Source organism: Danio rerio, chromosome 22, assembly GCF_052040795.2.
Source record: "Danio rerio strain M-AB ecotype USA chromosome 22, GRCz13ab, whole genome shotgun sequence".
NCBI classification, from domain to species: Eukaryota; Metazoa; Chordata; class Actinopteri; order Cypriniformes; family Danionidae; genus Danio; species Danio rerio.
In genome coordinates, this window is record NC_141042.1 from 1,920,088 (window position 1) to 1,936,192 (window position 16,105).

At 41.1% G+C, this 16,105-nt stretch overlaps 2 protein-coding genes across 7 annotated transcripts in view; both read left to right on the forward strand.

Moving 5' to 3' along the window:
* Positions 1-114: 114 nt before the first annotated feature.
* Positions 115-16,105, forward strand: part of LOC101883071 (zinc finger protein 502) — a 236,288-nt gene continuing 220,297 nt past the window's right edge. Inside the window, exons 1-3 of one of the 2 annotated variants that reach the window (NM_001443223.1) lie at positions 115-141; positions 857-951; positions 6,201-9,737. In NM_001443223.1, the coding sequence (NP_001430152.1) occupies positions 897-951; positions 6,201-6,928 (783 nt within the window). In that variant the 5' untranslated portion in view covers positions 115-141; positions 857-896 and the 3' untranslated portion in view covers positions 6,929-9,737. Of the gene's footprint in view, positions 142-856; positions 952-6,200; positions 9,738-16,105 lie in introns of those variants that run through there. The other variant, XM_087302255.1, reaches the window with a different exon arrangement.
* On the forward strand, positions 10,796-15,978 carry si:ch211-255f4.12. Of its 5 annotated transcripts, XR_015521037.1 has the most exons (5): positions 10,822-10,848; positions 10,984-11,022; positions 11,289-11,398; positions 13,466-14,776; positions 15,172-15,978. XR_015521037.1 is itself a non-coding variant. In NM_001443224.1 (3 exons), the coding sequence occupies exons 1-3, from the start codon at positions 10,799-10,801 to the stop codon at positions 14,200-14,202; spliced, it is 897 nt and encodes a 298-aa protein (NP_001430153.1). In that variant the 5' UTR covers position 10,798; the 3' UTR covers positions 14,203-15,978. The 5 variants fall into 5 exon arrangements, 2 of the variants coding, with proteins under 2 accessions (NP_001430153.1, XP_087158387.1); XR_015521036.1 differs by lacking the exon at positions 10,984-11,022 and having other exon boundaries at positions 10,796-10,848; XR_015521038.1 differs by lacking the exon at positions 10,822-10,848 and having other exon boundaries at positions 10,936-11,128.

The window sequence follows — 16,105 nt, forward strand, 5'->3', positions numbered from 1 at the left end:
GTAAAGCGGCTTTTTTGTCTACATAAGCGATTGTTTTGACTTTGAGCAGTGTTTTATTTTGAAGATCCGACGTTGCTCCTGCCTCGCCGTGATGACGTCATCGCTGACGCGTTCATTCAGCGTCGAGTCTTCAGAGCTGAGGTGAGTCGTTGACGCTTTTTCTCGTGTTTACACAACAATAAAACACACTTTACAGTTTATTAAAGCGACAATCTGCGACTAGTTTCTGCATTGAGTTCACCTCTATCTGTGTGTCTGCTGACCAAAACAATACAGCAGGCAGAGAGGAGCTCTGAGGACAATATGAGTGAATGTGTTTGTGTTAGTGTATGAACCTTTCCATGTTTATGTTAGTTCTATCGTAATTTTAGATCTGTGAAGGGGAATATTGTGGCAGAAAATGAACTTTGGTGTAGAAAACATGAAATTAATAGTTTGTGGTGCCCTTTACTTTTTTTAAAGGGTTCGTGTGCATGCGTGATAACAGTCTAATTACTTAATTGGTTTAAATACTTGGTATTTAAACTAAATATAATCATAGATGCATTTTTAAATTACTACAATAGTAATCAGTTCACCCTGTAACCACTCAGTATAAAATGAGCTGATTTTGAATGTCAATTGAATCAATATTAGCAGAGCTGCTGAAATCCTATAGACTGTTTTTGCTGCATTCATTATACTGATGTCTTCAGATCAGCGAATTGCCAGTTAATTTTATTTTAATTATTTAAATGTTATTGGTGTCTGCTGACCTGCACAAATTACATAATCAAACAGTGTCACCTACAAGATATAAGATTTATTTCCTCAGTCAGTGTGAATGAATCAGATTTCTCTGTTTATTCTCCATCAGTGAAAGACAAAGACAGAGTTTATTGAAGGACTGTGTGAAGATGAGTGATCCAGAACCCTGCACAATTAAACAGGAGGAGACTGAAGAACTAATAGGTTTGTGTTTATTCATTACTCTTCAGTAATATTTAAGAACTTAACCAGTTTTTTCCTATTACTTGTAATCTTATTCGGACGTTTTTGTGTTTAGAATAGGTTTAGTTTTATTGTATTATACATTATTGTTTATTCTGATTAACAAATTTCAAAACAAACAATGAACTTTTTTTACCATCTCAATCTTGTATATATCATGCTTATTAAAACACTACAAATATTTTACTGCAGTATCGTCTTTAGTTAAATAATGTTCATAATGACTAGATTGTTTGCACAGGTTTATTCAGCCTTTTTTATACAGACTACTGTATTCAGCTTTATAAATGATTTAAATTATATATTTTAGGGAATTCGACAGGATTTAGTCTCCTCTTCTCCTCTATCTTGAGCACATAGGTTGAATAAGCAGATGAGATGGTGAAGGTCACATCAACAGTACTGCATAAGCTTTAGGCCTCGTTTGCACTAGTGCATTTTAGTTTTAAAACTGCGTTTTAGAATAAAAACGATCCGCGTCCACACTAGCGTTTCACCCAGCGTTTCTGAACAACTGTCCATCTACACAAAAATGACTGAAACGCACATCACGTGACCACACACACACATACTGGCTGTGTCTGAAACCGCCTACTACTCAGTAGGTACTGTATTTGAATTTAACCGTTCTACTAGGCCGTTAGAAAAGTACGTTCTATACAAGTATGAATGTGAAAAGTATGAATGGAATTCGGACGTACTACATCTGCCATTTTGTCATGGTCACGTGACCTACCTGCATCAGTTGCGTCACTTTACTTCTATTCATACATTCGCTCGTGGGCCATCAAGGGATAGCGCAGCATGCATGGGATGCGCACTACGGAATCTCGCCGGAAGTAGTAAGTTACTTCTCGCATACTGATTCTCGAATTCTATGAATTCGGACATACTACTCGGCTCGCATACTGATTTTGGCGTACTATATAGTATGGAAGTATGCGGTTTCGGACGCAGCCATTGTCCAAAATGCGCTGCAGCATATCTACCCAGATGAGAGCTGTGCTGGTCGGACTGCTCATCAAGGATCTCCCGCTGGCTCTAATCTCACTACATTTGTTAAACGTGATATTTAATTCATCTTGTTGTCTTTATCTAGCGACATATTCCCCGGCTTTGGTCTTTTGAATCTTTTACTTGTTCTCGGGTAACGTGTTTTGGCTGAGCGAAGAGAAGTTAATATTTAATGTAACCACGTACATTCTGTATAATGACTGATCTCCTGCCTTTATTTCCTTTAATGCAGGGGTCACCAATCTCGGTCCTGGAGGGCCGGTGTCCCTGCAGGGTTTAGCTCCAACTTGCCTCAACACACCTGCCTGGATGTTTCAACTATACCTAATAAGACTTAGATTAGCTTGTTCAGGTGTGTTTGATTAGAGTTAGAGCTAATCTCTGTTGGGCACCGGCCCTCTAGGAACAAGTTTGGTGACCCCTGCTTTATTGTATAAACTTATCATGTTATACTTTTATAAGGGCCATTATTGATTATCAAAACTGATATTCAGCAAAGAGGGGGTGTGTTTCATATTTTCAATGAAAATGAGGATGAAAAAGGAGGCAGTGATGTTATCGGCTCCGTTTTGTAATGCATACAGTGTAGATGACGCTCATAGCCTATATGCAGCACGATGCCTCAAGATGTCTGCTGTCTGTTAAGTTGTTAATATCAAATGAAAATAGCAGTTCCTTAAATCATGTCTTCATTTTATTGTTGAGAAAGTTAAACGACGTAGCCAAAGTGATGTGAATGACGTTATAAAGCACACTGCTCCCTTTGAAGATTTGCCGGACATGTCCTCGTGAGTTTGTTTTCCATATCAAACTTGACAAGTCCCCCATCCACACTGAGATGGAGCAGCAGCTTTGTTTAATTTTAGAATGAAAACGGCCTCTCCAGCGTTTTCAAAACGCTGTTTTCGACGCTCAAACTCCGGCGTAGTGTGGACGGATGGCCAACCGTAGCAAAACTTAAGCCTGGTTTATACTTTTGCGTCAAGTGACCGGCGTGACCCACGGCGCATGCAACGCGTGTAGCTGTGCATTTATACTTCTGCGCGCTGTCTCTGTTGGTCTGCATTAACACTTCCGAAACGCTAGTGGGCAGTGAGGTGTAAATGTTCCTCTGTGTCGAGTTTCTTCGCTGCTGTTTTGCTTTTCCTGAACACTTTCTGGTTGTACAAGTGACTCAAACTCGCTCATTTTGAGGCAGGAACCGGCGGATGTGCAACAACTTTAACTATGAGGTAAACACAAAACAAAACTTTCCATCAGGAGCTCCTTCACGGGACTCCACACTTGTAAACAATCGCTCCATCAGGCTCGCACCATTCACGCGGCTCTCGGTCCCGCCCAGACTCGTCAGCGCAACCAAACTGACCAATCACAGAGCTTGCGCTACGCGTCGTTGCGACATGTAGTTACAATTTTTGGGAGGTGCACGTCAACGACGGCCACTGCGAAGGCCTATGCGTCATCGCCGAAGCATACACCGGCGTTTGACGCAGAAGTATAAATCAGCCTTTATGCGTTTTCAAACTGAAACACATTAGTGTAAACGGGGCCTGAGGCGCTATATAAATAAAAATTATTATTATTATTATTATTTCACCCTCATGCTCCATCATAACATCACAACTCCCAAGACAACTTTTCACCTCAACAAGAAATCTCGTCACAATTTAATTTTGCAAGTTCTTGTCATACGAGATCTTGTCACACCCCTATTATATAGGCTACTTACATTTAATTCATAATTCTCTTATTGTTTAAAAATGAACTATAGTGTGTAGAGACTATTCTGTTTTATTTGTGCTGTAAATATTTAATTGTTATTGCAATAAATAAATGATCACGCTATGTGATCGGTCATCATGACTGCCGCAGCTTTGAGCCCCCGAAGTATCCGTCTTGACGGCTGTTTTTAACTCCGTCCTCGCCTGCGCTCGGCTAATCTCGTTGATCGCCGTCTGCAGTCGTGCTTCATGTCGAACTCGCCTACTGGCTTTATCACACACGTCATACAAAGAGATAACATTTGTGAACTGGTGCTATATAAAGTAAACAAAAATAACTTGACTTTCAAGAGGAGTGGCTTTAGTGGGGGGTGGGCATCCCCTTAAAAATGATATGATCCAACCTGTGACAAATGTCATGCTGAACCTGCAAATCTAGTTCACATGTTTTGGACCTGTCCAGCTTTGTTTCCTTTTTGGGAGTCTGTTTTTGATTCATTTTCAGCAATTACATCTATTAATATTGATCCTTCTCCGTTGATTGGCCTGTTTGGAGTTCTTCCCCCTGACTGCGAGTTACCATTTTATTGTTCTGAATTAATAGCTTTTCCGTCATTATTAGCTAGGCGGTGCATTTTGTTGCAGTGGAAGTCTCCTCAACCCCCATCCTATACTCAGTGGATTAAAGATGCCTTATTTTTTTGTTAAATTAGGAAAAATTAAACATAGTCTTCGAGGTTCAGTGGTCAAATTTTGGAATATTTGGTTGCCTTTTTTGGAACATGTCAAATCTCTGAGACTTGAGGCAATTACTGTGGAGTGAATGGTTGCTAATCTTGCATTTTTGTTTTGATCTGTGCTTCCAGTTGAGTATTAGTGCTGCTGATATACCACAAACATACAACTTTTTCTTGACATAAAACCACAAGTTTTAAGAATGTGCCACCCCCCAGCGTATTTCGTTTAATACATTTTCCCTTTTCTCTCGCTTTTTAAAACATTTCTATTTTTTTCTATTTGTTTATTTTATTTTATTTTATTATTACTGTTTATTTTACTTAATACACTCTGCTGTTAACCTCAACGTCTGGTACAGACCTGTTTATATGCTCAATTTGAAAATTGATTTATGCACATCATATAGTGTTTATGCATGTCATATACTGTGTGTCGCACAATATGAGGGTTATAGTGTGGTTTATTTATTTTTTAATCAATGCTGTACTGTTATATATATATATATATATATATATATATATATATATATATATATATATATATATATATTTTTTTTTTTTTTTCTGTTTGTACTGTTATTGTCTCTTTTTACCAAGTGTGCCGCAAGCCTGCGTTTGAGTGAAGGTCTCGGCCGTTAGATCGCCCCCTGGGGGCTGGCTGCAGTACAAGTCATAAAGCCCGCCTCCTCTGTGTTAATGAAGGAGACTTGAGCCCAAATAAAAAAATATTATTACACTTGCAATAAAATGTCCCGAAAGATGGTTCTGGTGGATTAAGGCACTGGTTATTGTGCTGAAATAGGTGCAGATCTTCATTTTTGTAAACAGTTTGTTTTTAGCAGTAATTTAATGCTGGGCGTGTCATCGTGATTGACAGTTTCTCAAAGCAGCGCGTCTGAGCTTCGGCAGAAGACTGAAGTGTTATTATTTGATTTCTGTGTTATTTTACCATGACAAAATGAGTTCAGCAGTAAACTACAGTTTCTGACATACATGATCCTGGTGGAACACTGTTTATTCGCTAAGGTCAGGGCTTTTTTCGGGCTTTATTAGTTTGCTGATACACGCCTAACGTTAGCCACCCAGATAGCAAAACACACTCGAGCCAGTTCCAGCTAAAAGTTAGATTCTCGCCTGCTGGAGACTTACCCCTCAGACTGACTACCTCTGCTGGACCTACTCCGGATGCCTGGACTCACTGCCCGATTCCAGCCTGAGTCAATCGAGCCAGAGCTGGTGCTGCCGCATGCGAGCCGGAATCAGCCCGCGACGCCGCGAGTAGGTTATGCGCTGCGGCCCGGAGCTGGCACGATTGAATATATAAAACCCTCATATTTGTTAACGTTATTACATCCATTTGTGTTGATATGACAGCAAACGAATGCTGAGAAGTTTGGGGGGCGTGGTTGATTTTACATAAAGCGTTTGATTGGAAGCTCGACTCCGCTCATTTTCGCGGCTCCTCCTCTGGCTCCATCAGACAGTCCTTCTGCGCATGTCAAGGCTCCAATTTCAGCAGTGTTTTGCGACAGTTTGTGCCCGTCAAGCAGGCGTTTTGCCCTCAAGGCGTTCAATGGGAAAAGCGGCTGTCGCGTCGTCCATATTTTTTACAGTCATTGGTTTTTACTTTGTTTGTTAACTGTCAAAAAAATCTAATATATATTTTAAAAAAATGATAGGCAAACACTTCTATTTCTACGTTTCTCTCAAAATGTAACTATAATTTTTTTTTTTTCAGACCCGAGTGAAGACATGAAGGTCTACCTTGATCTCCATATAAAGCCGAAGCCTGTCTTATGCTCTCTGTGTGGCAAGAGTTTTGCATGCAAGCGGAGTTTGAGAAGACATCAGACTATTCACACTGGAGAGAAACCGTACCAGTGTTCACAGTGCGACAGCAGATTCCGTCAGGCAGAATATCTGAAAAAGCATGAGATGATCCACAGTGGAGAGAAACCATTCAAGTGTTCACACTGCGACAAGAGCTTCAGCTTGTCCGTATATTTGAAAACGCACGAGAGAACTCACAGTGGAGAGAAACCGTACACGTGTATCGAGTGTGGGAAGAGTTTCAGGCGATTATCACACCTTAAACGACACATGCTGATCCACACTGGAGAGAAAGCGCACGGATGTGAGCAATGCGGCAAAGCGTTTTCAAGACCTACAGAGCTGAGGATCCATCTTAGAGTTCACACAAAGGAGAAACCGTATCCATGCTCTGTGTGTGGGAAGAGTTTTTCGCAGACGTCAAGTTTAAGACTACATCAGAAGATCCACATCGGAGTGAGAGAGTATGTGTGCGTTGAATGTAACAAGACTTTTATTAGATCCGGAGACCTGAAACAGCACCAGAGGATTCACACTGGAGAGAAACCGTTCACATGTACTGAATGTGGGAAGAGCTTCACGAAGTTAGCAATCCTTTATAAACACATGATGATGCACACTGGAGAGAAGTCATAGTGTGATAATGCAGCACAACATGTTTGAGCGCTTTAGATCTTAAGATTAGCGAAAGGTGTTGCATCAAATTGGGTGGCATCTGGACCATAAAGCTGCATGTGAACACACCGAAGAGATGAAAGTAGTGATGGGAAGTTCGTATCATTTTACTGACTCGGATCTTTGAGTCTTGTTCATTGAGATGAACGAATCTTCACGAGTCATTTGGTTCAATTTGCCAAAATATTATTAAAATGTTACGAATTGCTTCCAAACACATCTACAACTAATCCAAAAGGTTGACTGCACGACAAATAAGTCATAAATAGAATACTATAAGAAGGAGAAAATAATAATTCAATGTTGACCTGCTCTTCTGTTTATGAAGGTATTGTCGTCTCTTTGCTCAGCTCACCTATTCATGTCTTCAAATGTCAGGGGTTCATTCACATTACACTGACAGTCACATATAATCTTAATCAATGCACAGTTTGAGCCGATAGGAGCCATAATCGTTCGTTGTTTACGTGACAGAATGACTCAAACCCGAGGAGTTGAGAGATGAATGGATCAATTCTTTTTCCGGCTCCAAACGCGTATGATTGGCTTCTGCCAATGTGATATAGACTTGAAATTAACGATACCACCTGCACAAATGTGCGCACGTGCGGATGAACGAATCATTCCCTGAGAGGACTCGTAGTTCCCGAGTCATATTAAAGATTCGTTTAAATTGAACAAATCGTTCATGAACGACCCATCACTAGATGAAAGCCGACTTTGAAGATGTTTCTTTTCACACCGCGAGCGGCAGTATTTGTGTATTATTTTCATTGCGCAAAGGGAAACCAAACTTTCAATGCACACAGGTAAAACATAAACAAAGCATTGACTGAAAAAGTAATATGGACGATGAAGAACCATCTTCTTCCATTGAATGATTTGATTGCAAAATGCCTGAAGACAGGCACAGATCGTCACAAAAAAAGCTGATAAAGGAGCCTGGGCATGCACTGAAGAAATTCCCAATGGAGGCAGAACCACGTTATCGAATATCTTCAGTATATTCCCACTGAACTTCTTATCAGACCACCTGTAATTGCACCGTATTGAAAAGGCTTGCTAAAATAATCACAAGCACTTATATTTAAAAACACACAACAATATACCATCTATTAAAAACACAGTGTGACATTTAATTTAATAAACAGCGGTCCCTCGCTAAAACGCGGTTCACCTTTCACGGTTTCGCAGATTGACTTGTTTTTTTACAGCACATTCCCATATGGTCTCCCATCCAGGTGCTGACCAGGCGCAGCCCTGCTTAGCTTCAGTGGGCGACCATCTGAGAGTTGCAGAGAGCTAGTTGCCGGCAAAGAGTATTATATTATGACACCTCTCGCGTAATACTCATTTGTCATTTTATTACTTGTGTCCTTGACTAGAAAATCAGAAAAGTCCGTTGGCCAGCACCTTCGGTTTCGTTTTCAGAGCAGCTGCGAACTCCAGTCAAAAACGGCACTCATCAGTGCAAAGTGCAGAGTTGGACAGTTCCATTTTTGTGTGGAGGGGGACTTTAAATTTGATTGACAAACTTACAAGAACTAGTGTTCTGTTAATCGTCAATATTAATTTACATTGATGTTCCGACTTACATTGATGTTCCGACTTACACCCGTTACATGCTTTCAATGCAGTTTTTTTTCTTTGTTGCTATCTTCGTGGTCTCTGGCCAGGGGGAGGTGAAGGCTTCCCCAGCTTAAGGCTGATTTATACTTCTGCGTCAAACGCCGGCGTATGCTATGGCGCTGACGCATAGCCCTTCACCGTGGCTGTCAGCGTCGCTGACGTGCACCTCTCAAAATATGTAACTACACGTCGCAACGACGCATAGCGCAAGCTCTGTGATTGGTCGGCTTGGTAGCGCTGACGAGTCTGGGCGGGACCGAGAGCTGCGCGAATGGTGCGAGCCTGATGGAGCGATTGTTTACAAGTGTGGAGTCCCGTGAAGGAGCTCCTGATGGAAAGTTTTGTTTTGTGTTTACCTCATAGTTAAAGTTGTTGCACGTCCGCCGGTTCCTGCCTCAAAATGAGCGAGTTTGAGCCACTTGTACATCCCGGAAGTGTTCTGGAAAAGCAAAACAGCAGCGAAGAAACTCGACACAGAGGAACATTTACACCTCACTGTCCACTAGCGTTTCGTAAGTGTTAATGAAGACCAACAGAGACAGCGCGCAGAAGTATAAATGCACAGCTACACGCGTTGCATGCGCCGTGAGTTACGCCGGCCACTTGACGCAAAAATATAAACCAGGCTTTACACACGCTCTACCTATTATGTGCGCGTCTGGAGTGTGTTACTTTCAACTGTTGTGTGTGGTGTATCCGGTGTGCAACCCCCATAAGGATGAAGTCTGCTTTCGCTTTTTAGATCAGTGACTGCAGGATAAAGAACATTACGCCGGATGCCAACATTATCCCGACTAAATAAAAATAATGAGGGACCACTGTACTCGACCAGTTTGATATGTTGGACTACAAAATTAACAATCTTTAATATACTTTAGGTTAGGATATTAATGATGGTGAGCACAAAAGTTTTTTCTCTCATAATGGACTGTTGGTATATTTATTTGTGTCTTCATAGGGGTAGAAATAACATTGTAAAATATGAATAATGACATGTAAACAACACAAACAGTTCCTAGAAAGGGTTTTATTATTAATCAGCTGGACTCAAAATATAGGCTTCAATTTGTTAAATGTTTACGCATCAATAAAGTGTATGTTGCTGAAAACTGTCCTCTGTCTTCACAAACATCAGATTTGATACATTTGTGTGTGTTATTGAATCACAATCGTTTTAGGTGCATATCTGACAGCCATACGTTTGCTTTTTAGTTTTGTCATATTTTACTCACTAATTTAATTAATTCATTCATTTTCTTTATTGGCTTAGTCCCTGTACTAATCAGGGGTTGCTACAGTGGAATGAACTGCCGATTTATCCAGCATATGTTTACAGTGGATCCCCTTCCAGCTGCAACCCGCCACTGGGAAACACCCATACACTCTCATTAACACACTTGCACTACGGCCAAATTAGCTAACTCAATTCCTCTATAGTACATGTATTTGGACTGTGGGGGAAACCAGAGCACCCAGAGGAAACCCACGCCAACATGGGGAGAACACGCAAACACCACATAGAAATGCCAACTGACCCAGCTACCAGGGGCATCTTTAGTGGTTTTTGGGCCTTTCGCAATTCCAGCTATGAAGCCTAAACTTCAAAAATGCACCTTTTGTACTTCTTTTTTTTTATTATTATGCTGTTTGTTCTTACATCATTTGATCTCACAGTCTACATTTCATCTTAATGCAAGACAATAATGACATGTAAAGCACCCTGTAGGATGAATTCAAAACCAAAACTTAAATTCACAACCAAAATTAATAAATACTGTCGTTTTTAAAACTAAATCTTTACTGATTTGACTGCTGGACTGGTCTATGATTGAAGGTGGGGGACCCTCACTGACATACAAAATATGATAGAAAACAACGTTACATTTAATTTAGGTATCATTTATACTTATAGGTATTTATTTGGGGGACCTTGGATTTTCTGGGGCTGTAAGCGGCCGCTTACTTTGCTCATTAGTTAAACCTGCCCCTCCTAACCGGGGCTCCAACCGACAACCTTCTTGCAGTGAGGCGACAGTGCTATAATCACTGCACTGTCCTACTCACTCATTTTTTAGTGTGTGTAATTAAAACAACATTTTAATTGATTAATAAACGGTGTTTCACCTCAAACGTGTTTTGTTTTTTATAAATTTGATAGTATTTGACGCATTTGCGTTAATCCGTTGCTCCCGCCTTGCCGTGATGACGTCAGCACTGACGCGTTCATTCAGCGTCGAGTCTTCAGAGCTGAGGTGAGTCGTTGACGCTTTTTCTCGTGTTTACACAACAATAAAACACACTTTACAGTTTATTAAAGCGACAATCTGCGACTAGTTTCTGCATTGAGTTCACCTCTATCTGTGTGTCTGCTGACCAAAACAATACAGCAGGCAGAGAGGAGCTCTGAGAGGACAATATGAGTGAATGTGTTTGTTTTCTTTCACTTTTTTGTTTGTATGATTTTTTTTGTTTGTTTGTGTTTAGAGTCTGAGGCTCATCAGTATTATCAGAGCTGCTGAAAGTCTTTATTTTGTGTGTATAGTTCCTGTGTTTTCTACATTCATTAGCCCAGATTAAGTTAAATTTGGTGTCTGCTGACTTGAACACATATTGTCACAAACAAGATATAATGTGATGTTTATTTCCTTAATCAGTGTAAATTGATCAGATTTCTCTGTTTATTCCTCTAAAGATCTGCCGTCATCAGTGAAAGACAAAGACAGAGTTTATTGAAGGACAGTGAGAAGATGAGTGATCCAGAACCCTGCAGAATTAAACAGGAAGAGGCTGAAGGACTAATAGGTTTGTGTTTATTCATTACTCTTCAATAATGAGGCTGAACAACTGTTAATATTAAACTCCTCCATCAGTTTTGGTTTATTTTCATTCATTCATTCATTTTCTGCCGCTTTTCCGGGGCCGGGTCACGGGGGCAGCAATTTTAGGAGAGAACCCCAGACTTCCCTCTCCTCAGACACTTCCTCCAGCTCCTCCAGGGGGATCCCGAGGCATTCCCAGGCCAGCCGAGAGACATAGTCCCCCCAGCGTGTCCTGGGTCTTCCCCGAGGCCGCCTCCCGGTGGGACATGCCTGGAACACCTCCCTAGGTAGGCATCCATGAGGCATCCGAAACAGATGCCTGAGCCACCTCAGCTGACTTCTCTCGATGTGGAGGAGCAGCGGCTCTACTCCGAGCTCCTCCCGGGTGTCAGAGCTCCTCACTCTATCCATAAGAGTGCGTCCTGCCACCCTTCGAAGGAAACTCATTTCGGCCGCTTGTATCCGAGATCTTGTCCTTTCGGTCATGATCCAAAGCTCATAACCACAGGTGAGAGTAGGAATGTAGATTGACCGGTAAATTGAGAGCTTTGCCTTTCGGCTCAGCTCCTTCTTCACCACAACGGACCGGTACATCAACAGCATTACTGCTGCCGCTGCACCAATCCGCCTGTTAATCTCACGTTCCATCCTTCCCTCACTCGTGAACAAAGCCCCGAGATACTTAAACTCCTCCACCTGGGTTAAGGACTTTCCTCCAACCTGGAGATGGCAAAGATTCAGCACCATGGCCTCTGACTTGGAGGTGCTGATTCCCATCCCAGCCGTGTCACACTTGGCAGCAAACCGCCCCAGTGCATGCTGAAGGTCCATGTCTGATGAAGCCAACATCAGTTTAAATCCAACCAACTTACCTTTTTATTTTATCACAAAATATTTGTGTTTAGGATATTGGACCTGCCTATTTACATGGCTTTGGAATGCTCTAGTGTCGGTCATTTTGCAATAGTTTGTATTTTGCACATACAAGATGTTGCTAAAGATGAAAACACGCCTGTTAAATAATAGTTTGTGTCTAGGGGTGTCACGATTTCGAAATCGATCGAAATTTATGCTCAATTTCGATTATCGAATCAAAAAATAGAATCGTTGATGCTGCCACGCCCCCATGTCACGTCAGCTTGTCTTGCCAAGTGGGAAAAAAACAGGCTTGTTGAAGTGCTTGTTAAACTGCAGAAGCAGGAGACCCGTCGACAGAGCTTAAACCCTCTCCTCTTTCAATGAAGTCGCCGGTGTGGAAGCATTTTGGATTTCCAGTGAGTTATGTTGACAACGTTCGTGTTGTCGACAAAAAAAAACACAGTTTTGCAGCTCTGCTATGTACGTATTACGTACGGTTCGTCCGATAGACAACACCGGCATCGCGATCCTCCGCCCGCCCCCGTTGCAAATCCGCTCGCGAAAAGTACACACTCAGGCCCTGTTTACACTGTCTTTGTTTTTAAATGGCATTTTAGAACGATTTGACATCCACAGTGGCGTGTAGCATTTCTGAGCAGCCCTCCTTCCTCTCTACCTCTGAAAATGCACATCACGTGACCACACAGACACAGACGCACACACAGCCGTGCGCTCGAGACAGCAGGTCTAGGCAGTCAGAGGACTGCTTCAATCTTTCACTCACTTGTACTTAGTCATTTTAGCGAACACCTCAGATACTGTTGGCTGGTTCCTGTTGGTTGTGCGTCTTTTTTACCGACGCCATTATAACGACACAGATCACTGCCTATTCACGAGTCCCGCAGAAAAAGTGATTGACAGGTGGTAATTATGTGTGTATCTTGCCTTTATTCATTTACTGTATGATTTGTTTATGGGTAAAACAAAGACCATGCAGGTCAGGTAGTTTAAACGGTAGGCTACAAATAATTAATTGGTCATTAATTAATTAATTATTTATAATCGAAACGAATCGTGCCTTTAGAATCAAAAATGTAATCGAATCGAGGATTTGGAAGATCGTGACACCCCTTATTTGTATCACTACTTCACATTTCTCTTTTAAAATGTAACATTTTGTCTTCATTTTCAGACCTTAGTGAAGACGTGAAAGTCCACCCTAATGTTCAAACCAAGATGTTTTTATGCCCTTTTTGTGGAAAGAGTTACAATCGTCAAGACAAATTCAGAAAGCATCAGAGCACTCACACTGGAGAGAAACCGTACAAGTGTTCACACTGCTACAAGCCATTCAGTCAGCCAGAGTATCTGAGAAAACATGAGAGGATCCACACTGGAGAGAAACCGTACAAGTGTTCACACTGCGACAAGAGATTCAGCTTGTTAAAAACCATGAAAACACATGAGAGGATCCACACTGGAGAGAAACCATTCACATGTACCGAGTGTGGGACGAGTTTCTCACAGTTATCACACCTTAATCAACACATGAGGATCCACACTGGAGAGAAACCACACGAATGTGATCAATGCGGCAAGACGTTTTCAAGGCTTCCAGATCTGAAGAAACATCTTAGAGTCCATACAAACGAAAAGCCGTACTCATGTTCTGAGTGTGGAAAGAGTTTTATGTGGCAAACAAGCTTAAAATTACATCAGAAGATCCACACTGGTGTGAGAGAGTTCGACTGCTTAGAGTGTGGGAAGACTTTTATTACAGTCGGAGACTTGAAACGACACCAGAGGATTCACACCGGAGAGAAACCGTACGTGTGTTCACACTGCAACCAGACTTTCAGACATTCAGGAAATCTGAAATCGCATGAGATGATTCACGCTGGAGAGTTTCACGCAGTTATCATACCTTAATAAGCATGCAAAATCTAAGATTTGTGTATGTTAGTAAACTCCTGTTATTTATAAGTGAGGTTAGCGTGTACACTCATTAACAATAAGTCTAATCGCTCCATAAAATAACAATCCAGGAACATACTGAAATACTCATTGCTTTGACTCCAGTATGTGTCCAAAATCCAAAAAACTAAACAATTTATGCCTCAAATATATTCAATAAGTATGTGTCCACCAAAGTATAGTCATGTTGTATTGTTCTGAATCAATGTAGTTTTAGCAGCAATAAGATTAATCAATAATCTTAATCTTAATAATTAATCACAGTGGCTCAGAGCTGAAGGTCGCTGATTCAAGTCCTGCCTGGGCCAATTGGCATTTCTGTGTGGAGTTTGCATGTTTTCACTTGTTGGCGTGGGTTTTCTCCGGGTGCTCCAGTTATCCCAACAGTCCAAACACATGCGCTATAGGGGAATTGAATAAACCAAATATGCCATAGTGCAGGGGTCACCAAACTTGTTCCTGGAGGTCCGGTGTCCTGCAGATTTTAGCTCCAACCCTAATCAAACTCGGCTGCAAAAGCTAATCAAGGGCTGCATCCGAAACCGCATACTTCCATACTATACAGTACGCTACAATCAATATGTGAGCCGAGTAGTATGTCCAAATTCATAGAATTCGAAAATCAGTGTGCGAGAAGTACCCGGATGACTTACTACTTCAGGCGAGATTCTGGAGTGCGCATCCCATGCACACTGCGCTATCCCATAATGCCCCACATGAGAATTCATGAATGGAAGTGAAGCGACGCAACTGACGAAGGTAGGTCACGTGACCATGACAAAATGGCGGATGTGGTACATCCGAATTCCATTCATACTTCTCACATTCATACTGTATAGAAAGTACTTTTCTAACGGCCGAGTAGTACGTCTAAATTCAAATGCAGTACCTACTGTGTAGTAGGTGAATTCAGACGCAGCCAAGGTCTTACTAGGTGTACTTGAAGCACCCAGGGAGGTGTGTTGAAGCAAGTTGGAGCCCTCCAGACTGAGATTGGTGACCCCTGCCATAGTGTATGAGTGTAAATGCGAGAGTGTAAGGGTGTTTCCCAGAGGTTGGTAGAGTATCCAAAATCTATACTCAAGTAAAAGTACAAGTACTTGTGGAATTTTTTTTCCTCAAGTAAAAGTAACAATCTTAAAAGGTACTTGAGTAAGAGTAAAAAAGCACCTGATTAAAAAATTACTCAAGTAAATAGTTACTAGTTACTTTAGTCCCCAGCCGGGACCAGAGTGAGGCGACAGTGCTAACCACTGAGCCACTGTTCTGCTCTATTGACTCGCACTTGTAGATAATTATTTGTTTACATGTAAACCAAAGGAAGAAAGAAACAGAAAAAAATGTTAATAAGAGAATTTCTGGGGGATTTGGCACAAAATATTATTATTTCTTGAGATATTGAGATTAAGCTGTGATTTTAAGGATATCCTGGCTGATATTTAGCCCTGAATCAGGCAAATTAAAATTATTATGGAGATTTTTTTTTTTACATCTAGCCTGCTCCTGTGCTAGCTAACAACCAGGCTAAGATTAATACTTTTATTTGTACTTATAGTTTTAGATTAGTTTATCAGTGTAATTGTATTTATTGTAATTTCTTTTTAAAAACCTACTTTTGTATTAATATTACTTGTTAAGCACCTAGAGTCTGAGAGTAATGCAATTTCAATTCTCTATATGTCCTGTACATGTGCTTTAATTGACAATAAACGGTTGACGATTGGTCTGTTAGTTTCGCCGTCAGGATTTTTCTTTATCATCACTCCATGTTCTTGGCTGTTTACATATATACTCCAATTATTCAAATTACTATTACACACATGATCAAATCAATATTTTTAACATGTTCATAAATGGC

Excerpts from the sequence above, each read along its gene's own strand:
- si:ch211-255f4.12 (NM_001443224.1), top strand. The coding sequence starts at position 10,799 with ATGACGTCAGCACTGACGCGTTCATTCAGCGTCGAGTCTTCAGAGCTG. Across the intron at positions 10,849-11,288 it reads GTCGAGTCTTCAGAGCTGAG|ATCTGCCGTCATCAGTGAAA; the intron begins GTGAGTCGTTGA and ends ATTCCTCTAAAG. Across the intron at positions 11,399-13,465 it reads AGAGGCTGAAGGACTAATAG|ACCTTAGTGAAGACGTGAAA; the intron begins GTTTGTGTTTAT and ends CTTCATTTTCAG.